Source organism: Pelodiscus sinensis, chromosome 2 (genome assembly GCF_049634645.1).
Source record: "Pelodiscus sinensis isolate JC-2024 chromosome 2, ASM4963464v1, whole genome shotgun sequence".
Lineage (NCBI taxonomy): Eukaryota > Metazoa > Chordata > Testudines > Trionychidae > Pelodiscus > Pelodiscus sinensis.
The window spans coordinates 246,219,591-246,244,580 of record NC_134712.1 but is presented as its reverse complement, the minus strand read 5'-3'; the positions used below and the strand labels follow the sequence as shown (position 1 = coordinate 246,244,580).

Here is a 24,990-nt window from a genome sequence, read left to right as displayed (position 1 = left end):
TAGGATATCTCATGTAACACAAGAGTGACCATACTGGGACACACCAAAGGTCCACATAGCCCAGGATCCTGTCTTCCGACAGTAGCCAATACCAGGTGCCCCAGATGAAATGAACGGTTATCGTGAAATGATCCATTCTCAGTTGCTCACTCCCAGCTTCTAGCCAAAATGTGATGAGACAAAACTGCTTAGTGAGAACATGGACAAACCTCTCTACCTGCAGGGGTTAGGAAAGAATTTCTCCTTGGTATGTTAGTTGATCTCCTCCCTTTGAAGCATCAGGGATGGCCATGGCTGAAGATGGGACAGTGGAAAGGGAAGATCAAGATTTTGAGGCTGTACTGAGCATTCTTTCTCTCAGGTATTTGTTTGCTTGGTGGGTTCTTGCTGACTTGGCCAGGGTCTAATTGATTGTCATATGTAGAACTGGGAAGGAATTTGCCTCCAGATCACATTGGGAGTGATTTTGGGGGCGAGGGTGTTTCACCTTCCTATGTAGTGTGGGGTGTTGGTAATTTGCCAGCATTAACATATCTCACTCATTTCCCTGCCACTGCAGGGGTCTTAGGCATTAGTGTGCCTTGGTGCCTCCTATTTTCTGTCTGTGGCACATAAGTCATCTCCTTTAAGCAGTCTAATTTAGCAGTACTGTCAACTTTATTTGTTTTGATGGTACGAATCTATTGTTAGAAAACACCATTATTTTAGTTGAAGGAGATACCATCATTCTGGATTTTTGTTCAAAATTGCAGAATTGAAGAGATGGGGAGTCTGAAGTAGTTGGGTGGGAAATAAGGATAGGTTATTTATTGTGTACAGTATCTGGAGTTTTTCAAGATGTTTTTTCCCTCTGGGTGTTCTACTATAGATGTGCATGTGTCTCATATCAAGAGATTTTTGGTAACAGTCTGTTCAGTCCACACATGCACCGTAACTATCTTGCACCCTATGCTAAGGGTACACAAAGCAGTTCTGGATCAAATGCAATTCCAGTTACTTTCTTACTGCAAAATCCAACCATGCTAACATTGCCAAAGGAGGTCAGGCAGTGAAGCACCCACAGGGACAAAACATCTTGAAGACAAAACATCCAGCTACTGTACAAAGTAAATAATTTCTCCTCCTCCTTTGAGTAAATTTCCTTAAGGGAGATTTGGTCTGTGTGACTCCCATGTACTATCCCTTCTGTGGTGGTGGGTACTCTGGAAGTCAATCTGGTTCAGAACAACACTCCTGAAAGCAACATCTGCCCTAGTAGTGTGCGCTAGTACATAGTGCTTAGAAATGGCACGAACAGATACCCAAAGGCTGTGTCTACACTGGGCCACTTATTCCGGAAAATCAGCCGCTTTTCCGGAATAAGCTGCGAGCTGTCTACACTGGCCCTTGAATTTCCGGAAAAGCAACGACGCTTTACTGTACAAAATCAGCCGCTATTCCGGAAAAACTATTCTGCTCCCGCTTGGGCATAAGTCCTTATTCCGGAACACTGTTCCGGAAAAGGGCCAGTGTAGACAGCCCAGTAGCCTTTTCCGGAAAAGCGCGTCTACATTGGCCACAGATGCTTTTCCGGAAAAAGGGCTTTTCCGGAAAAGCAGCCTGCCAATGTAGATGCTCCTTTTCCGGAAAAACTGAAAACGGAATAGTATTCCGTTTTAAGCAGTTCCAGAAATTCATGCCAGTGTAGACACAGCCAAGTGGTAATTTGGCATGCATCCACAATAGGAATATTTTTCAACAAGAAGCTGATTGGTACTTAGTGGAATGAGCCATAACAACTGAAAGGCGCTGAAGATTAAAACTCTACCAATAAGCTTAAAAGATATAAGAATCTCTTTGGGAGTCTGAGGGTGGAGATTAAGTTCCCCTAATTCTAGCTGCAATGTGATTAAAAAGTCTAGGAAAGGGTCTAAAAGATTTTGTTTTTTCAAGTAAAAGGCAAATGTTCTTCCAACAGCTAGAGTATGTAAACTGACATCTGTCCTACAAGTATGTCATCTGGGGTAAAACACTGATAACTGTAACTATCTCTGGCTTTGACCTTTGCCTTGATTTCTCACCTTCTCTAGTTCCATTCCCAGGCTCTGGCTCCTGATTCCAGCCCGTAGGCCTGACTGGCCATTCCTCAGTCCTCACATACTTTTCCTCCACCTAAAGAACCTTCCCTGTTGTCTCCCCTTAGGAGAAGAGCCATGTCTAGAGAGCTAGGGTTTAAAAATCATGTTTCCTGCCCTGCTTCTTCTCGGTGGAGACCATGGGCATAGCCTTTTCTGCCGGGCGGAAACTCATATCGCCACCAACTGTAGCACTTGCTGTTCCTTCCCTCCCCATGCCCGAGAGGGACAAAGAGCTTCATATGAGGAGTTATCTTGACCCATGCAAGAGTTTCAGTGACTGTTCTCTTAGACAACTGCAAATAGCTCCACCAGAGTATGCAGAAGAGGAGGACACTGAGCTGGAATCACAGCAATACCAACAAGCATATAATCAATCTTACCTGATGAGGTTAGCATTCAGACAGCAACATCTCAAGACTATCCCTGCAGATAAGGAAGTTTAATGTGTTGACCTTCTAAGGAAGAAGGTATTCTCAGCATCCAGCCACCAGTATAGAACTGCTCACTATAGGCCCTGTTAGCAAAGTATATTTCACAAAGTATTCCAAATTCCTGAAGCTTAAGGACAAACTCCCTCAGTGAGGCAGGGTCCAATTTCAAACCCTCATTGATGAAGAAGGTAAACTGGTAGCAAAGACACAGTAGTCATTGCTAATACCACGGCTAAAGCTATAGCAACTGTAAAAGTTATGTGGTGTGACTTATGGCTTCATTGTTTGGGACTCTCAAGGGAGGTTCAAAATACAGATCTTCTCTTCAAATCTGATCTTTTTATTGAGGACACAGGTGAGGCTTTACACTCGTAAAAGGACTCTAGGACAATCTTCCACTGCAATTGCATTCTATTCCAGCCTGTAAGAGGAAATAACGTAAACATTTGTACAAGCCAATTCCTCTCCCACTATCTTTCTACCACCTTCTCCATACAGACTGCATTGCAAGTGCCAGAAGATCCAAGGAACAAAATCTGTAGCCTCATCCACTTTGATAACAGTCACCCAATCTCATGCTCCAACAAAGGGTTACTTATGTTGGGACATTGAAGAGTTACAAACCTCACAGACACCACCCCATGCTGCTTTCTTAACCTTTTGTGGTGGTCTAGCATACTTCACCCACAACTGGAGGGACATAACAATGGAAAAATGGGTTCTAGATATCATGTTCTTTGGCTACATCTAGTTTCTTTCCCAAGCCCTCTTCAGAGACCACTCTCACAAGGAAATCCTCCATCGGGAGATGGACTTTCTTTCCACAAGGGGCTATAGTGAGTGCTACCTCAATATTGTGGTAAATGAACCTACTCCAAATATTTCTCATTTCTCAAGAAAAGGGGAAGATGGATAGACATTCTCTACTTTTGTCAACTATACATTAATTTATTTTCAAATTTAAAGTTGTTTTGCTTACACTGGCATTCATAATTCCCTCCCTGGAAAAAAGATACAGGACTTTCAGTTTTTGACATGAAAGATGCTCTACTTTCATGTGAACTTTCACCCATACTATAGGAGTTTCTGCAAATGTAAGGTAGGAAAGAAACACTGTCAGAGTTCTCTCATTTGGGCTGGCAACAGAACCCCCGGTTGTCTTTTCAGTGGTGACAGTAGAGATGAGATGACACTGCTCCACCATTTTCTCTTATCTAGATGACTAGCTCCTAACAGGCAGATCCAATTGGGAATTTCAGGTGGCAATCTTATACTTGTTCCATCTTCTGGCATTTTTGAGAATCTGCCTAGATATGGAGAGATCCATCCTGACTCTAACACATTTCTTAGACTTTATAGGTATGATCCTAAACTCAACCTCAATTTCCAAGACAGTTTCCAGGTTATGAAAAGCCCGATGAGACAAGTCACTCACAGACCTGGAACTACAGGCAAGATCTGTCATTCTCTGCTAGGATGCATGTTCCTTGTACTTACATAACAGTAGTTTCACCTCTGTTTTCTACAAGCCTGGTTTTGGTTTCTATTTACCAGACAGATATAGCATGAATTCCAAAGTAGCAGTGTCAGCCAATGTCATAGCTTCCTTTGTCATACCTCTCTCCCACACCCAACATGATTACAATAATAGATGTATACCTCATAGGCTGGAGAGCCTACGTGTGTTTCCATACAACACAAGGTACGTAGACACCTTGAGCAGCCAGTATGTATATCAATTTCCTGGAACCAAGAGCAACCAGACAGGCTGCAATGCATTCCTCCCACCTATACTGCCTCTCTGTGTCCAGATAATGTTGGACATTATGACTGTCTTCTACATAAACAAAGGAAAAGAAGTGCTACATTCATGGATCTGATATATCTAGAATCATTCCCAGGTGCACAGAACTTGCTGGCAGATAATTTTAGTGGGTACTTATTCACCAACTATGAGTAAGTGGTATACAATTCTGTGCTCAACAAAATCTTCACTCCTTGGGGAACACCATCTTGGGGCCTTTTTACCTTAAAATAGAACAAGAAATTCAGCATATATAGGTCAGGATTTCAGGGCTAGTGTACTTCTACTAGCATGAGGTAGACCCCCGCGGTACGTTTTTCCACCCATTTTATGACTACCCTGGTTTTGCAGAAATTTTGCCACAACAAAGCATGTGTTGTTCTCAGTGCACCCAACTGACCCATGCAATTCTGGTTTCCAGACTTGCCCCACCATGAATGTCAACCACCCCTCCCATTAGCATCTGATCCTTCCTGGATCTGCTAACTCAGAACAATGGAATCAGACATTCCAACCAGGATTCTCCTCACCTCATAGACTTGTATTTGGATGAACTTTCATTACCCAAGGCTGTTAAAATGATTTTCAATCACAGGAGACAAACTTTAACAAAAAAAAAATTTCTAATTAAATGGTGGCATTCTCTAGCTGAGTGCAACAAAACTAGTTGTCCCCATAAATTGCAGGTATTCCTACAATTCTCGACTACCTCCTCACTCTCAAGACGTCAGGCCTTTCTGTTAGCTTGCTGCAGATCCACCCAGTACCTTCCACCATTGGGGATAGATCTACTCTGTTTTTACTCAACTGATAATAACTAGGTTCCTGAATGTCTCATTAGGGCTATCCCACCAACACTGTAATGGGGCCTTAAACTTGTACTTTAGTTAGTAGACCATGGTTACTTTACTTAGTAGGCCTACCTGTCTATGAAGGTCACCTCCTTGTTGTTTTCATGTCACTCAGAAGGTAAGTAGGGGTCACTCATAGCCCACACTCCTTATAATACTTTAAAAAAAGAGCAGGGATCTCTTCATCTCTACCTGAAATTTATTCCTAAATTAATTTCCACGTTTCTCATGAATTAATCAATTTACTTCATTGTTTTCTTTCCAAAACCTTTCAGTATGTAAAGCAGCACATGCTTCCCTGAATGTGATCGGTCAGATGAGCTTTGCATTTTATCAGCAAAAAATTAAACCATTTAGGAAGACCACTTAGATTATTTGTTGCTAGAGTGGAATGAACACTGGGTCAAGCAACATTTGCTCAGAGATTCTCTCACATGGATTTCTGGCTGTTTTCTCCTTGCTATCAGGTAGCATGGCTCCCTGCCTTGAATGGGATGAGGGCCCATTCCGCTGGAGCATGAATTACTTCAGAAGCTTGTCTTTGACATATGTCTATGCTGAACATTTTATAAGAGAGCAACCTGGAGTTGCATCCACACTTTCACAAACATTAAGCTTTAGTCCCAGTCTCTTCTGCTGACTTAGTCTTTGGAACAGCAATATTAAAAAATCTATGCCCTCTTCCTTCCTTCTTGACTACTGCTTATTCCTCGCCTATATATGGAATACATGTAGAAACCAGGACACAAAGAAGAAATTGAAGCTACTTACCTGTAACTGGAGGTTCATTGAGATGTGTGATTCCTATATGTATACCACTACCTGCTATCATTCCACTCTGGTTTGGATTGTGACTGGATTTGTAGAAGAGAAAAAGCTGGAGAAGTGGTCAGTCTGCACCTCCCCTTATATTTTGAGTACTGAGCACAAGGATCTCCAGAATGCAAAAATGGACCAATAGACTCGGCTCAGAAGATTTCACTGTCTCTGATACATTGTGCTCACCTGTACCCATATGTGGAATGAAGATAGGGATCACACATCACAAAAAACTTCCAGTTACAGTTAAGTAACCTCCATATCTTCTATCAAGGTGCATGGTGGAAATTCAGTTGCTTTGTACATTTGGATCTAGAATGATTAAATGACTAGAAGTTAGAATGTAGGGAACAGTATTTCACTGTTAAGGGGGTAGACTAGATGACCCTACAACTCTTTTTTATCACTAATTTCTATGATGCGATGACTCCTTCCTGTTACTTTATCCTTCCACCTTTCTGTGCTAACTGCTGTTGAAAAAGCTGATAAACATCTACCAAAGCCATGAGATTCATTCTGTTATGTTGTCTATGTTATGTGAATCTGATCATCATCTCTGTGAGGCCTGGTATACATTAAATGGGAAGGTCAAATTAAGATATGCAACTCCAGCTATGTAATTTACATAGCTGGAGTCAACATATCTTAAATCCCCTTCCACACAGCAGGAGTTTGATAGGAGGAAAGGCTCCTGTTGGCTTCCCTTACTCCTTGCGAGGAGTAGGAGCACCAGTGCTGATGGGGGCACCCTTTGAGTTTGATGTAGCAGGTCTACGCTACACCAGCAGAATTGAATCCTGGAAGATCAACCACAGCAGCATCAATCTGCCATGTAGCATAGACATGCCCTGAGGGTGTTGCCAATACTCTCAACAATATTTGTTGGTCTGGAAAGTAGCTCACTAAAGTGTGCGAGATCTTCCTCATTGATTAAAAATATTGTTGTAGTTTATTTTCAAGGGAAAATGAAAATGGACCCACAGAGAGAGAAACCGCAGAGAGGCAGGTTTAAGGTGATCAAGGTGCTTCCCCTGAACCCAGACATTTCCATAGTACCCCTGTATGTTCATGTACAGTTAATAATCATGTATCCCTCTTTCAGGCTGTGTTCGACGTTTCCCTTGCTGTTTAGTGAATGCCACAAAATTTCCAGGCAAAACATGGTGGAACCTGAGGAAAACATGCTACAAAATTGTTGAACACAACTGGTTTGAAAGCTTTATCATTTTCATGATTCTGCTAAGCAGTGGATCCCTGGTAAATTTAACTTAATCTGATATCTGTCTGAATTTTAAATAAACTTTTAGCACAGGAAAGAGGGTATATTTTCAAAGCTGGTGTGGGGGAGGGGAAGAAGACTGTCCTGGTAAAGGACTAACTTATTTTTAACTGGAAAACACTGTAAGTCAAAAGACAGAATGATCAATTCTAACAACTAGTGATGATTTCCATTCTGGTTGTTTATTGGATTTTTCTGAAGCTTTGTCTGATAGCTATTTAACACACATAGACTATTGGTTTTATATGTTCATCATTATAATCTTTCCTGGTGCTCATTCTCTTGGAACATGAAGCTGAAACTACTTCTGAACTAAATGTTTGTATCCATATGAAAAAATACTCCCCTAAAAGCTATTAAAAATAAAATTCCTTGGGATAGAAGTGGAGTATATCTGCGTAAAATTTACAAGTTGGTAAATTAACGTGAATCTAAAGAGTCTAAAGGCAGCATAAGTTTGTATAACTTATACATTGACAGCCAGAAGATATAATTAACTTTGTCTCCCTCTTGACATACACTTCCTTAGACTTGTGGTGCCCTGCAGTCTTAGGTTTGGTCACTCTGTACTCAATTGCAGAGCCCCACTTTTGTGTTAGTTTCTGTTTTGCATCCAGAACAATAGTGGAAATCGAACAACCTGTTAAACCGCATTCCAGGAGGAATAACAGGTAGTTCGAACTAGGGCTTTATTTTGAACTACCGGGTCCCTGCTGCATGTAGACACGAGCAGTTAGTCCAGACTTGTAAATTTCATAAATGGTGATATTTAAATCAGCAGTCCCTATGTCTATCTTCCTGTCTGCTGAGTCCAAACATAACATTGGTGACAAGGAGCATCCATTTCATGGGTGTCCAGCATAGGTCCCTTTAAGGTGTGTGCCTGTGCAGCCACCCACAGAAGATTCTAAGCCTGCCCACCTCCTTTGAAGAGCCGCGCAGTAGCACTCACCACTCACGTTCCTGCTTGGTGGACACTTCATAGGTTGGCTAATGGGGCAGCACTCTACAGCTTTGGTGGGCAGCTGGGGCAGCTTCACCACAGCCCCGGTTCTAGCTCCAGTGGCAGCCATATGGCCCGGCTGGCAGGCTGCTGCCCTGGTGTACTCTGACTGCAGAGAGGCTGTCCCTGCTGTGGGTTGCGTGTGCTAGCATTGGAGCCAGGGCATGTGCTAATGATTGCTTGTAAATAGGTAAGGATCTCCTCCCTCTTCTGTCATACTCAGTGTGAGGTTTTTAGCCCATTACAAATGTCTATGACATTAAACAAATGTATTCTGTCAGTTACATGCAAAGTTAGCATGAATCTGTAGCATAGAGCTAGGATTAATTTGTTTTTATAATATACATATCAGTTTCATAGATTAAATATTCAAAGGGTTCAGTTAAACTTCTTGTTTATTTTCCTAGATCATTAGGAAAATCAGTAGATAATTAATGTAACTTTACTGGAGGTCTTAAGTGCAGAATTGTGAATTAGATCCTCCTTTTCCTATCTTGCTCTCTTTTACAGTTGTATTTGTTACAAAAAGAATGGGGCATTGTTTAACCTGAATGAGTAGTACACCTTTGAGTTTAATTACAGTGTAAAGAAAATAAGAAAGAGTTCCTTTGAAAAGTACACATTTAAACTAAGAATTTAAATGTTAAAATTAAGACCCTGATTCAGAGATACACTTAATTGTATTCTTAAATTCCTTTGAAGTCAATGCAATTTAATCATGTGTTTAATGCTAATCATGTACTTGGGTGTTTGGCTGCATAGGGCTGGAAACATCAGCTTTAATTTTAAGTACACGATTAAATATTTTTCTGAAATCAAATGTCAACAATAAAGCATACATCTCAGTTCTAACAATTGCTTGTCCTAAAAAAAAAGTATTGCAATCCTGAAAATAATGTCTGTCAATCTGTTAAATCCTGGGCTTGATTTGCAACTTCGAATGCCTACATTAGCCTCCTTAGTTTGAACTAGGGGGCTAGTGTAGACATACCCTAATATACTGAATCTGGTTTAGTGTTTGTATCGTAATCATTTCAACAGCAGCTATATGTCATACCACAATAGATGGTTGTGAACTTCCTCTAAGTCAATGTAGTTAGTGAGAGAGAGAGGCCTTATGCATAAGGTGGTTTAATACTTTGGTTAGTGGCCAGAGCTAGGAATTAAGAGTCAGATTCCCACTGGTAGAAGCTGAAATCAGTGGAACTAATGTGATTAATATCTGCTGAGGAGCTATATGTCTGGCAATGCAAAAGAGAGACAAAGCAAGTCTGATGCAGAGGAGCTGAGGTCAGGACTGCATGGTGGCTTCCCAGCCACTCTTGGGAAGGGCTGCGCGGGTTACCTGGGTTGACATTAATACTACTATAAATGCTATATGAATTGTATTCTTTATTTTGGGGAGTTGGCAAAGAGAGAAACCTGCATATCTAACTGGAGCTATTTGGTCTTCTAGCTGTGATTCACTGGATAGTGCCTTTCTGGGCTACAGTGGAGTATTAATTTTATTTCTGATTTCATATTAAATAAACATTTAAAGTTGTTAATTATCCCTTTTTTTAGCATTTTCTTCCATATCACCTTCCAACACCCACAATATTCTTGCCAGCAAGCTAACGGAATATGAATTGGATAAATGGACTGTAAGATGGATAGAAAGCTGGCTAGACTGTCGGGCCCAATAGGTAGTGATCAACGGCTCAATGTCAGGTTGGCGGTCGGCTTCTAGTGAAGTGCCCCAAGGATCTGTTCTTGGACTGGTTTTGTTCAGCATCTTTATTAATGACCTGGATGAGGAAATGGATTGCAACCTCAGCAAGTTTGCAGATGACACTAAGCTAGGGGGAGATGTAGATACGCTGCAGGGAAGGTATAGGGTCCAGAATGACCTGGACAGATTAGAGGATTGGGCCAAAAGAAATCTGATGAGGTTCAACAAGGACAAGTGTAGAATCCTGCACTTGAGACAGAAGAATCCCAAGCATTGTTACAGGTTGGGGACTGAATGTCTAAGTAGCAGTGCTGCAGAAAAGGACCTGGTGATTACAGTGGATGAGAAGCTGGATATGAATCAACAGTGTGCCCTTGTAGCCAAGAAGGCTAATGGCATATTGGAGTGAATTAGGAGGAATATTTCCAGCAGATCCAGAAAATTGATTATTCCCCTTTATTCAGCTTTGGTGAGGCCACATCTAGAATATTGTGTTCAGTTCTGCCCCCCCACTATAGAAAGGATGTGGACGCATTGGAGAAGGTCCAGCGGAGGGCGACCAAAATGATTAGGAGGCTGGAGCGCATGACCTATGAGGAGAGACTGAAGGATTTGGGTTTGTTTAGTCTGCAGAAGAGAAGAGTGAGGGGGGATTTGATAGAAGCCTTCAACTTCCTGAAGAGAGGTTCCAAAGAGGATGGAGAGAGGCTTTTCTCAGTAGTGACGGATGGCAGAACAAGGAGCAATGGTCTCAAGTTATAGTGGGAGAGATCTAGGTTGGATATTAGGAAAAACTATTTCCCTAGGAGGATGGTGAAGCACTGGAATGGGTTCACTAGGGAGGTGGTGGAATCTCCATCCCTAGAGGTGTTTAAGTCTCGGCTTGACAAAGCCCTGGGTGGGTTGATTTAGTTGGGATTGGTCCTGCCTTGGGCAGGGGGCTGGACTTGAGACCTCCTGAGGTCTCTTCCATCTCTATGATTCTATGAAATGGTAACTCTTCCGGGCAGTGATAGTGAATTTGAAGAAAATTGTGACTCATGAGTTGTGTACCTCAAATATTTTGGGCAATTTGTGACCTGCAATTCCATTTCAGATGAATAATGAGTTTTTGCCATGCTGACAGGGATTGGTCCACAGGCATACAGACTGTGGCATGCTCTACTGTATCAGAGATGGGAAACCCAGGCAAGTGAGTGGGTTGAATGAGTGGCCCTCCTTCTCAGAGGACCACAAGATTATTGTAATCAAGAAGATTTCCTGGGATGGGTTAGTTTTTCTAACTGCCCTTGCACACATAGAATTTGTGGTGTGTGCGAATTGAACTGTAGCAGCACTTTGGATGCAGAAGGAGTGCATGGCTCTTACTGTCAATGTTATGTGCAATCAGAATACACCTCTCCTTCTGTGCCCTTGCTTTATGTGCATATCACTTTAGTGATATTGGGTAGGAAGAAAATTACACAGATGGAAACCTGCAGAATCTGGTAACAGTGCACATGGGCAATGGTGAACAGAATGCGTCATGGGTCACACAGTAAACCCAGAGGCCACATGTGGCCAATGGTCTGCAGGTTCCCCATCACTGTATTATATCCATATATACTATAGTTACTGCAGCAATGAAGGAAAGTTTCTCTCCTGCCCCGTCGATAACAGCAGAATGGTAGCATGCAAGGCATCACGGCAGAGGAGAGTCAGTGACATGGTTTGTTGCTGCTTCAAGGACAGTATTCAGAGCACAGTCAGTTTGGACAAACATTAAATGATACCTTGGCAGCCATTTTTCCTCTGGATTACAAAATGAGTAGATCCAGACATTCTTACTGAATGTATGAGTGCTGCATTCAAGAAGGCCCTGGAGATGGCTATTGTCATTTAAATGACAGAGAAAATTCTCTGGAATTTAGTGTGAACCGGGAAGTATCTCTCCTGTGTTGATGAGAGACACAACCATGAGAACAACCATGAGAGAGACAGCCATGAAAACATGAGGCATTTCTGTGTGGCCATTGTGCACAAACTACACGTGCTGAAAAGGGTTACAGGGCAAACCAGTTCATGGACACACTTAAGTTACCTGTTGTGCAGTTCAACCTCCAGTGCTACAGAGTAACCATTCACCCACCCGATAAATGCTAAATGTAGATTGATCTGCCATCTCACAATATCTCACAATCAACATGGGCGGGGGGGAGTTTATTTTGCTGCAAATTGCCTTTTGGTGTCACATTGGCATCTTCCCTGTTCCAGGAAGCCATAGATGTGATCTTGAATGGAATTAAGTGCTACTTGGACAAAATCCTTGTTCTAGGAAATATGAGTTATCTTTCCAAAATCAATTCAGTCTCATGTCAGAAGCTCTTTAGCATAATCATTCTGACACTGTATGGATGAAGGTTATAGCCTGGAATTCGGTCTGGTGGCTAGGGATAGATGACGACATTGAGACTATATCTACACAGCAGAGTTTTTGCACAAAACTCATGGAGCGTCCACTCCTCAAGCACGTTTTTGCGCAAGAAAATTTTCAGTGAATCAACAGAATAGAGGGGGGTTTGCGGTGTAGATATTCCTCTTTCTATGAGGAATAAGCCTTTTTGTGCAAGAGCTCTTGTACAAAAAGGTGTGTGTGGATGGGAAACAGGTTTTTTGCGCAAAAACAGCCCATCGAAAGCAGCACAGGTGCCCTGGTGGTCATTCTGTTATTGGCAATCAGAGCTTTCTTGTGAGAGAGTGTCCATGCAGTCTGAATGCTCTCTTGCGCAAAAGCACATCGCTTTTCCAATGTGTTTTTGCAGTGTGGACGCGCTCTTGCGGAGTTTTTGCGGAGCTACTTGTGCAAGAAGCCTGCAGTATAGATGTAGCCAGAGTGGAAGATGAAGTGCTGTGTTGTTCCAAAGAAGTGCAAAAAACAATGCTTGTTTCTGAACTGATACATTGTTTTGCTAGAATTGCTATTCTGGAGTAGAATAATTCCTAGCAATTTAAGAGTCTGCAGTAATGCATCCACAATTTTACTTAAGCTATAAAGGGTTTTGTTATCCATGTAAATGACAATGTGCATGTGCCTGGAAAGTATTTTAATATAGAATCATAGAATATTAGGACTGGAAGGGACCTCGAGAGGTCATCGAGTCCAGTCCCCTGCCCTCCTGGCAGGACCGACTACTGACTAGACCATCCCTGATAGACATTTATCTAAACTGCTCTTAAATATCTCCAGAGATGGAGATTCCACAACCTTCCTGGGCAATTTATTCCAGTGTTTTGACTACTCTGACAGTTAGGAACTTTTTCCTAATGTCCAACCTAAACCTCCCTTGCTGCAGTTTAAGCCCATTGCTTCTTGTTCTATCCTCAGAGGCCAAGATGAACAAGTTTTCTCCCTTCTCCTTATGACATCCTTTTAGATATCTGAAAACTGCTATCATGTCCCCTCTCAGTCTTCTCTTTTCTAATCTAACAAACCCAATTCTTTCATCCTTCCTTCATAGGTCATGTTCTCTAGACCTTTAATCATTCTTGTTCCTCTTCTCTGGACCCTCTCCAATTTCTCCACATCTTTCTTGAAATGCAGTGCCCAGAACTGGACACAATACTCCAACTGAGCCCTAACCAGCACCGAGTAGGGCAGAAGAATGACTTCTCGTGTCTTGCTCACAACACACCTGTTAATTCATCCCAGAATCATGTTTGCTTTGTTTGCAACAGCATCACACTGCTGACTCATATTCAGCTTGTGGTCCACTATAACCCCTAGATCCCTTTCTGCCGTACTCCTTCCTAGACAGTTGCTTCCCATTCTGTATAGGGTGGAGATATGAGATGTTCTGCGCCTTTAAATAGTTTGGTCTCTCTGCACTCAGCTGCAGAGTCTCACTTTTATTTTATTTTCTATTTTGCTATCAGAAAATGAAGCCACTGCAGAAGACAGTGACATATGTCAGCTTCCCCCTATTCATCCCTTTTCTGCTAAATCCAAATATAACAAAGCTTGCCTCTTAATTTTGCTGTTTGTTTCATACATTGCATCCAGGAAACCTATATAATACTTTGTGGTAGTTGTTCAGGTCTTTTTTTTTTTAATGAGTCTATCCTTGAAACCAGGGCACCTATTTACATTTATCTTAGGGTCCTCATAGAGACAGGTGATGCAACTCACAAACTTCCACATGTAACAAACAGGTTCTGAGGGACATCACATCTGTTGCTGCTCTCTCTCTAAATTCTCCTAAGGGCTTCCTTTCACTACCGCTCTTTGTCGGTACAGTTGTGTCAATGCAGCTGCACTGATGTAGCATGTCTGGTGAAGATTTGTGGCGTCCACAGAAGAGTGCTTTTCTGTTGACATAATTACACCTCACTGAATGGTGGAAGATGCTGCTTTAAGGCAACTTCATTGCGCAGGTGGATGGCTTTTCAAAACCATGAGTGAAATAAGTTACATCAACTTAAAAGTGACAGTGTAGACAAGACCTAAATTCCTGATTTCTCAGGTAGGGGAAAGGGTCTTCTCTATTTGAAGAAACATATCAACTCTCCAGGAATCTAGCTAGAGCAGAAATGTATGCACAGTTTTGTTCAAGAACCTGCTGCTCTTTGCTTGTTGAAATAAGCAAATATGTATGATTTCTTCGTCATTAAAAAAATGACTACACACAATGTCCTTTCACCTTTGATACTTGGAAGATTCATAGATGTGATATCACATGTGGAAAAGCAAAAGATGTATCAGATTTGGCCTTTTCACTGTTCATTTTCACTGATTTTGTATCTTCTCTTTCTCTGTTTCACTGTTGTCACCCACTTTTCTGCCAAAAATATTGTTGTGACACAAAATACATTAAAAAGAAGTTCAAATATAGAGTGGAGCAAGGATTCACATTTTTCTTCATGTACGGTAATATTTTGTAGCCTCTCCATATTGTATAAGGTCCATTTCATGATGATTACCTTCATAGTACCTACTTATGTGTAAAGTTAAACTCCCATGTAACTGTTTGCAGGATGAGGGTCCAGGTTTCATGTGATTTGGGGTTTCATAATTAAGGGTCTGCAGGTCTCTAATCTCAATACAACATTGCAGTGTTTCACTGAAATTCTGTTGAGCGGGTTTATATCTAAGCATTATTATTTCAGGCATTTGAAGATATTTATCTTGAAAAAAGAAAAAACATTAAAATTATGTTGGAATTTCTTGATAAAATGTTCACTTACATCTTTGTCCTGGAGATGCTTCTGAAATGGCTGGCTTATGGCTTCAAGAAGTATTTCACCAGTGCCTGGTGTTGGCTTGACTTCCTAATTGTAGGTGTAAGTATTGCATTTGATCAGTTCTGCGAACTGGATTACTAAATACAGTCCAAAATTGAGGCACCTTCATTTGATGGGGAACTGATTTTTTAAAAATAGTGACCACCCACCCAAGATTTTGAAATTTGGTTAATAAAAGTAGTCATTTTGTTAAAAATTTTGGTCTAAAAATTTCTATAGCTTTAATAATGTAAGGTAGCATTAGTAACACAGGTCAGATACGTTTGTTTTGTTAAAAAAAATGGGTGAAATCTTGGCATCCCTGCAATCACTGTGTGTGTTATTATTAATTTCAATTGGGGCCAGATTTACACTTGCTACTTTATACCTGTTAGTATCCCTTTTAAAATGTATTTCTGCTTGTACTGTGACATTTCACACTTTTCATGGATAGGATTTTGTAAGCATGATTTTTAAAAATGGAAAATAAGAACACCAGAAGGTAGGATTATGCTAATATTTTTTGTGTGTCTCCATTCAGATCTCCTTAACAAGCCTCATAGCTAACTCTCTTGGATACGCCGAAATAAGTCTCATGAAATCCCTTAAAACCTTGAGAGCCTTGAGACCATTAAGGGCATTGTCACAGTTTGAAGGGATGAGGGTAAGAATAAATAAAGCAACCATTGAAACCCCTCTGTGTGAACATCAAGTATGTAAAAGGATCCTTTTTCATATGGTTTTGCTTTCATTACGGTTCTGCACAGTAGTTACAGTTACATTTAGTTGCGGTTGGTCCTGCTTTGAGAAATGGGTTGGACTACATCAGTGTTTCTTAAACTTTTTGAGGCCACGGAACACCAAACAATATTTTTGTATGTGGAAAACCTATGAAAATGTTCTTAAAAAAAACTTGTTGACAGGCAAAAAAAGATAAAAACAAAAAAGTAAAAACAAAGAAGAGGTCGTAGCATACCTGTGAGTTGTTCACAGAACACCAATGTTCAGTGGAACATAGTTTAAGAAACACTGGACTAGATAATGTCCAACCCTAATATTCTATGAGTCTATTATTTGAATTCAATTTTAAGAGGTGTTTCTAAAACTTTATTTTGTAAAGAATCTCACTGAAATGGCAAAACAAAGTTAAATCATGTTCAAAGTTTATATGTTTGTATTTTCCTGGTGGTTTGATGAAAAATGAAAAATACACACAAAAATAAGACTTCAAAAATCATCCCTTTTTGGCCAATTTTCACTGGATTCCCTCACTTTTCTTCCATTTGAATTCAGACAGAGAAACAATCACAAAGCATTTGAGGATTTTTTAAAAATGAAAAAAATTAACCTTATACTTATAAATCTAGAAAACTAATAAGTAAATTTACCCCTAAAAAATCTTGATATACTTCAGTTTTAATCTGGAATGCCAGGTTTACCTTATAACCATGTGACATGTGTTCATTGTTTGTCTGAACATTTTCTTGATCACTTTTGCATTTTTTTGACAAATGAATAATTCTCTAGGAGTTTGCTTATCTCTTTGGTTTTGCTTGGTGATCTTAGCAAGAACACAAAAGGATAAATCAAGATGCCTTTGAACCAATGGCAAAAATCTCATTGACTTTAATTGGACCAGGATCTAGCCATTAGCACCTGGTTTTGCTATTTTTGTATTTCCTAAATAAGAATGGTCATAGTGGGTCAGAATTAAACTCAATCTAGCTCACTCTCCTGTCTTTGGACAATGACCAATACAAGGTACCCCAGAGGGAATGAAAAGAACAGGTAATCATCAAGTGATCCATTCCCTGTTGCTCATTACCAGTTTCTGGCAAAGAGAGGCGAGGGACACCATTCCTGCCCATCCTAGCTAATAGCCATTGATGGACCTATCATCCATGAACCCTGTTATAGTTCTGGTTTTCACAAAATCCTCTGGCAAAGAGTTCCCCAGGTTGACTGCTAATATTTCCTTTCATTTGTTTTAAGCCTGCTGCCTGTTAATTTCATTTGGTAACCTGGTAACAGATAATTGAGACTGTATAATTTGATATGCATATTTGGGATTATGGTTTCACAATTTGCATTATATTGCATTTAACATTGAGTTTCATCTGCCTTTCTGTTGCCTAGTCACCCAGTTTTATGAGGTATTTTTTTTGTAGTTGGACTTAACCAGCTTGAGTAATTTTGTATCATCTGCACATTTTGTCACCTCACTGTTTATCCATTTTTTTCCAGATCATTTATGAATATGTTGAACAGGACAGGTCCTAATACAGACTCTTGGGCTACGTCTAGACTACATCCTTCAGTCGGCAGAGGGATGTAGTCTAGACAGACCCTTGAGGGGGGACCGCTATTTACCTCACTCCATTCTGAAAGTTGACCATTTTAACCAGTTATCAATCCATGAGAAGACATTCCCTCTCATCCTCATCACAGCTTATTTTCCATGGCAGGCAGACTGAATCCTGCATAAGTGTTTCAAATCTGTCCACAGTTAAAATTGAGCAACCCCTATAGAATTCCACAGCAGTTGCACACGTACAGCTGAAGGCAGTTGTGTAACTAACATATCTACTGCTTTTCTTCGTTCTGTCCTCAAATCATCACCTATATGTGGGAGAATCTTACATAAAGAATTTGCCGCTGCTCTTCCTATAGAAGAAATGGGGCAACTTCCACATTCTGGTAGAACCAGTGACAGTGACGCCTGTCCATGTGAGGGTCCTGTGCCTGTAGGCACAGCTGCTGCTCCTCCTCCCAGTTCTCTGGCCCCACAGCATCAATTGGAGAGCCTTTCCTGGGACAAGGAAATGATGTTGTACGAGTAGCATTCTATATCTCTGCCTATGGCAAGTTGTACTAGCTGTATATTTACAAGTCTGATGTGATATCTTTGTTGTCTGTGGGCCACAGAAAAAAGGTGATATGAGGGATTGTCAGCCATATCAGCTGTCTATATTTCTTATTTATATGAGGGACTTGAACTGAAATGATATACATTTGTGTATAGGCCATTTGCAATCGGTGGTTCATGATGATTTTTAATCCAGACTGGATATTATATTAAACAGGACACATAGAGATGAGGGGTTTTGGTGTATCAATAAAGGCAACATGAGGATATTGGAGCAGAGTTAAGACAGTTTGTACAATCTTATCTAGAGATTTGTTCCTCATTTGTATAATCCCAGCACTCTAAAAATGTTGTTCTCAATAAATACATTTATTTATAACCTTAAAATTATCTTAAAGTTTTTTTCTGGGGATGTCCTTAGTTTCTGTACAAACTATATAGACCTTGAAGGCTTTTCTGGCCATGTCAAGCCCAAAAAGTATAAACTTGACTAGCATAATATTTTATGTTTCTTCTTCGAGTGGTTGCTCATGTCCATTCGAAGTAGGTGTGTGCACCGTGTGCACCGCATCTTCTGGAGCGTTTTCCTTAGCAGTACCCCTAGCGCCGGCAGGACGCCCCCTGGAGTGGCGCCGCCATGGTGGGGCATAAGTACCCCTGCCGGCGCTGCCCCACCTCAGTTCCTTCTTACCGCAGTGACGGTCATTGGAGCGTCTCTATCTCTCTTAGTCTATTAGCTAGTTAATGGTTCCCGTTCTCACATTGGTTTGTAAATAGTTCTTGCAGTTAGATAGTTAGGTTCTTTGTTTTGTTCCTTCCCCCTTGGGGGTAAGGAATGCCAGGGCCGCAAGGCTTCAAGACGTGCGCTGACTGCGGGAAGTTTATGCCCAGGGGTGACCCACACGACAGTTGTCTTAAGTGCTTGGGTGAGGCTCATCTCGCTATTGCCTGTAAGGGTATGTCTACACTACCCCCCTAATTTGAACTAGGGGGGGTAATGTAGTCATTGCAAATGAAGCCCAAGATTTCAATTTCCCGGGCTTCATTTGCATGAAGCCAGCCGGCGCCATTTTTAAATGCTGGCTAGTTCGGACTCCGTGCTATGCGGCTACACGCGGCACGGACTAGCTAGTTCGGATTAGGTTTCCTAATCCGAACTAGCTGTACACCTCGTTCCACGAGACGTCGAGGTCTCGGCACCGGTCTCACTCTCCTCTGACTAAGGGTATGTCTACACTACAAAGTTAATTCGAACTAACGGACATTAGTTCGAATTAACTTTGATAGGCGCTACACTAGCGCTCTGCTAGTTCGAACTTAATTCGAACTAGCGGAGCGCTTAGTTCGAACTAGGTAAACCTCATTGTACGAGGACTAAGCCTAGTTCTAACTTACTAGTTCGAATTAAGGGGTGTGTAGCCCCTTAATTCGAACTAGTGGGAGGCTAGCCCTCCCCAGCTTTCACTGGTGGCCACTCTGGCCAACACCAGGGAAACTCTATTGCCCCCCTCCCGGCCCCGGAACCCTTAAACATGCCTGGCTACGGTGCCCGTGCTAGGTGCAAGCCTGCCAGCACCCAGCTAGCAGACCCTACACCTGGCACGGCTCGAGCCAGCCACCCGATGCCCCCCAGCCCTCCCCCTCTTCCCGGGACCAGGCTGGCAGCTCCCGGGAACTTGCCTGGGACCGCAAGAGGCGGGCACCCGCCTGGTTTAGTGCGGACATTGTGGACCTCGTCCACGACCTCCGCACTAGGCACAGGAAAGTGGCCCGCTAGGGCAGGAGAGCTGCCAGCCTGGCCACCCAGGAGCAGGTGTGCATGAAAATCAAGGTGGTCCACTGAGACCCCCGACCCTGAGCCCTGATCTTACAATGGCTGTACTGGGTCAGACCAAAAGTCCATCTAGCCCAGTAGCCTGTCTGCCAACAGCGGCCAACCTTAGGGGCCCTGGAGGGGATGGACCGAAGACAGTGACCAAGCCATTTGTCTCGTGCCATCCCTCTCCAGCCTTCCACAAACTTTGGGTAGGGACACCACTCCTACCCCCTGGCTAATAGCACTCCATGGACCCAACCTCCATCACTTTATCTCACTTCTCTTTAAACTCTGTTCTAGTTGTAGCCTTCACAGCCTCCTGCAGCAAGGAGTTCCACAGGTTGACTCTTTGCTTTGTGAAGAAGAACTTTTTGAAGCCTGCTACCCATTCCTTTCCTTTGGTGTCCTATAGTCCTTCTATTATGGGAACTAATGAAGAACTTTTCTTGATGCACCCTCTCCACCCCACTCATGCTTTTATAGACCTCTATCCTATCCCCCCTCAGTCTCCTCTTTTCTAAACTGAAAAGTCCCAATCTCTTTAGCCTCTCTTCATATGGGACCTGTTCCAAACCTCTGATCATTTTAGTTGCCCTCCCCTCTCCCACCCTCTCTCTTCCCCTGTCCCACCTCCTTTTCCCAGTCTCCCCGAGTTTTGTTCAATAAAGAGAGATTCTATTTTTGAACACACGTTTTCTTTATTTTGTACATCAGGAAGAGGGGCTAGAGAAGGGTAAGTGGAAGGAGGTGAGGGAGGAATGGGGTACGAGCCCCCGATGGGGAGGACTGGGCTGGCTCTGCGGGCTTCTGGGTGTGGAAGCTCTCCTGCAGCCCCCCAATTTCCCCCTCTCCCCAGATGGCAGCCTGCGGCAAGAGCAGCCGGGCTGATGGCCGAGTGCTATGATGTGCCCAGTGTGGGCACTCAGGGCACTCCAAGCCAGGACTGCTTTGCAAGTGGGGCACCCCTGAGAACTGTCTGTCCGGGGTGGGGGTCGGGTCCCTTTAAGCACAGCCCTCGGCTAGCCTGAGGCAGCAGCTCCACGCGCTAAGTCCTCATCTGATGCCCTGCCGGCACTGCTTCCGGCCATCCTTAACCCCGGTTCAGGGTCCACTTAATGTGGACATGCTAGTTCGAATTAGCAAAATGCTAATTCGAACTAGTTTTTTAGTCTGGATCCGTTAGTTCGAATTAGCTTAGTTCAAATTAACTAATTCGAACTAAGTTAGTTCGAATTAGCGCTGTAGTGTAGACATACCCTAAGAGAGTGAAGAAATCCCGGGGAAGGTCCCCTTCGAAGAAGGCAACTTCGGCTGGGCACCGCGCCGAGGGCTCACCGGTGCGAGTATTGTCCCCGCCGCACTGTCAGCGCCGGGGAGGCCTCGATAGTCCTGGTCACCTGCCTCCACACCGCCCGTCCACGCTGAATATGTTCGAGGCGGCGCAGGATCTTATTAGCCTCACAACCTCCCCTCCATCCTTGGATGACTCGGAAGGGTCGAGGTCACCATCGTCGGAGGCTCGGCTGGCTACGGCTTCGCCTCAGCATGGCCCAGGTTGGCATGCTAAGGTGGCTTATGAGTCGAGACCACCGCATGTGGGGTCAGTACCGATCGCTACTTCGGCACCTTTCTCGACGCCGAACCGTCATTCTCAGGGAGTTTCCAGCCATGCGCGAACTTCGTTGCAGATGAGCTCCTTGCCAGCTCCCCGCCTGGCGGTACCAGTGCCGTATATAAGTAGCCATGTGGCATCCACTCAGACATCTCTCTCCTCCATGGAGGTCACCCAGGAGCCGGCGTCCGTCTCCGTGCCTTCATCTGCACCGGCATCGACGCAGTGGTCTCACCAGCCACTGGGCCTGGGTGCCGCAAACGCCGGCCACAACTCAACTGGCACTGGGCTTGAGCACCCCGGTACCACAGCCATCGGCGGCATCTCAACTGGCACCGAGACTGAGCACCTCGGTACCGCAGCTGCTGGTGACTCAACCGGTACCGGGCCTAGGCACCCCGGTGCCGCAGCTGCTAGCGACTCAACCGGCACCGGGCCTGGGCAACCCGGTGCCGCAGCTGCTGGCGACTCAACCGGCACCAGGCCTGGACACCCCTGTGCTGCAACTGGCGACGTCGCAATCGGACCGAGCCTGAGCACCCTGGTGCTGCAACTGGGTGCCATAGAATCCTCGGCACTGGGTCTGGGTCCCCCGGTGCTGCAACCATCAGCAAGCCTCCCGGCACCGGGCATGGTTCCCCCGGTCCCACAGATAGTGCGGCCCCGACGTACTCATGCTGGTAAGCCCGAGTCCATGGCAAGGTTTGCACCGCATTCTTCCTCGGCTCCACCCTGGCCGGAGTCAGATTATTCCTCGGACTCGGATGCTGTCTCCGTCCGATCGGGCTCTTCGGGAGCATCCTCGGCCCGCAGGTCCAGGTCCAGACATAGGAGGGACCACACTCAACAAACGTGGCCTCCGCACCCGCAGTGGCCTTTCTGGACCCCCTGGGCCTACCATCAGTGGCAAGGTCAGCTGCCTCCTTCTCTGGAGTTGGGGACTTCAGGGCACCGCTCCCAACCATCGGCATGCCTGTCCCGGGCCCCCCGCTCCCCTCTTCGGGCACCGCAACCTGATCCAGCGGCACCGCAATCTCCTGCTCCGGAGGTGGACCCATTGGGAGCGCAAGTTGCCCAGATGGCACCGCAGTTGGCGACAACCGTTCCTGTGCCAGTTCAGGAGTCCTCATCGTCGTCGTCTCCGGACGAGGCACTAGCAGACCCTGCATCGAGTTTGCCGTCAATGGATGCCCGCACGCACCAGGATCTCCTCCGCCGCATGGCTTCCAACCTGGCCGTTCCGGTGGAACCTGTCATCGAGGACACGGATCCAATGGTGGACATCCTCACGGAAGATGCGCCTACGCGATTGGCCTTACCGCTTAACAAAACGGTGTCAAAGATTACTAATGCCCTGTGGCAAACGCCGGCAACCTTGACCCCTACCTTAAAAGGGGTCGAGAGGCGTTATTACGTCCCGCACTCGGGGCATGATTACCCATCCCCGGTTCCTTGTTCGTGCAGGCCGCGGCCCAAAAGGAAAGACTCCCTCAGCCTGGTCCTTCTCCAAAGGCGAGGGAGCCTAAGCGGCTGGACCTGTTGGGCCGTAAGGTGTACGCCACAGGGGCGCTACAACTCCGCATCGCGAACCATCAGGCGATGCTAAGTAGGTATGCCTTTAACACCTACCAGGCCGCCAAAAAGTTCCGAGACAGACTCCCTGTGTAGGATCGTCAGGAGTTCGCGGCTATTGCCTTGGAGGGTAAAGTCATCGCGCGAACCGCTCTCCAGGTGGCTCTGGACACTGTGGATTCAGCAGCCCGCACGATGGCGACTGGTGTCGTTATGCGTCAGGGGGCATGGCTCCACGTCTCGGGAATTCCCCCGGATGTGCAGCATACGATACAGGACTTGCCTTTTGAGGGCAAAGCTCTGTTCTCGGAGCACACCGACTCTAGGCTCCATACCCTAAAGGACACAAGGTCCACCTTGAAGTCCTTGGGCATCCACACACCGGCTCTGCAGCGGCGGCAGCTGCCTTATAGGCAGCAGGGGAGGGCACAGCCCCAGGTCCCCTGTGGGGATTACTGGAGGCGCCGCTCCCAGGCCTCCGGTGGAGGTTCCGGGGCAGCCGCGCCCCCTGGGGGGGGTAGGGGTCGACGTCATCGCCCCAGGACTGATACCCAGTGGGGAGGTCCTCACGGTCCTTCCCATCAGGGGAAGCCCCAATTTTGATACCCTGTTCGAGAGTCCCGTACCAATCTCCCACCCTGTCCCCTCGTTTGGGGCCAGGCTATCCCTTTTTGCCCATGCATGGGCCCTAATAACATCGGATGCCTGGGTTCTGAACATAGTAAATGGAGGCTATTCTATCCCTTTCCTAGGCCCACCGCCCTCAATACCCCCCTAACCGGCCTTAGTAAGGGACACCCCTCACGAAGACATCCTGTGTCAGGAGGTGTCTGTGCTCCTTGAAAAAGGAGCAATAGAGGAGATTCCTCTGCATCTGCAAGGAAGGGGTTTTTACTCCCGTTATTTTGTTGTCCCCAAGCCGAAGGGTCATAAAACACAGGTTCAGAATGGTGACCTTGGCATCGGTCATCCCAGTGCTACAATTAAGAGACTGGTATGTGACTCTCGACCTCAAGGACACATACTTCCACGTGGCGATCAAACCCAGCCACGGGAGGTTCCTCAGGTTTATGGTGGGCCAATACCATTTTCAGTTTATGGTGCTCCCTTTTGTTTTATGTACGGCACCGAGGGTATTCACGAAATGCATGGCGGTGGTTGCCGCATATCTCTGCAAACAAGGGGTGCACGTGTTCTCGTACCTCGACAATTGGCTGATCCGAGTCGCTCGTACGGACAGGTAGAAGCTCACATGGCACTCACAAGAGCCCTTTTCCTAAGGTTAGGACTCATGATAAATGTCGAGAAGTCATCCCGGACTCCCTCCCAACAGATAGAAATCGTGGGAGCCCTCCTCGATTCGAGGGTGGCAAGGGTGTTCCTGCCCAAGAGCAGGTTCCTCTCCATAGTGGAGCTGATCTCGGGGTTAACTTGGTCCCCTATCACGACTCCTCGGGTCTGCTCCAGGCTCCTGGGCCATATGGCGGCGTGTACGTACACAGTCCGCCTTGCCAGATTGAGGATGAGACCCCTGCAGGCGTGGTTGGCGAGGGCCTTCAGCCAATCCAGGGGTCTTTGGGACTCGATAATTACGGTGCCCACAGAAATTCTGGACTCCCTCCTATGGTGGACCCAGGAAACTGTGGTACGCAGTAGGGTTCCCGGAGAGGAGTACACCCATCCTCGGCTCCTATTCCAACTATTCTTGACTACCTTTTCCAGCTTCGGTCTAGTGGCCTATCTTTTTATTCTATCAAAGTCCATGTGGCATCTCTCTCCGCCTTCCACATTGGTATGGCAGGAGTCTCCCTTTTTTCCAACCCGGTGGTTAAAAGGTTTCTTACTGGCCTGGA

At 44.8% G+C, this 24,990-nt stretch overlaps 1 protein-coding gene across 1 annotated transcript in view; it reads left to right on the top strand.

Annotated features, from left to right (window-relative positions):
- Positions 1–24,990, top strand: part of LOC102447998 (sodium channel protein type 5 subunit alpha-like) — an 86,251-nt gene that overhangs the window by 47,948 nt on the left and 13,313 nt on the right. Inside the window, exons 18-20 of the mRNA XM_075922836.1 lie at positions 7,125–7,279; positions 15,158–15,331; positions 15,813–15,935. Of these exons, the coding sequence (XP_075778951.1) occupies positions 7,125–7,279; positions 15,158–15,331; positions 15,813–15,935 (452 nt within the window). The remainder of the gene's footprint in view (positions 1–7,124; positions 7,280–15,157; positions 15,332–15,812; positions 15,936–24,990) is intronic.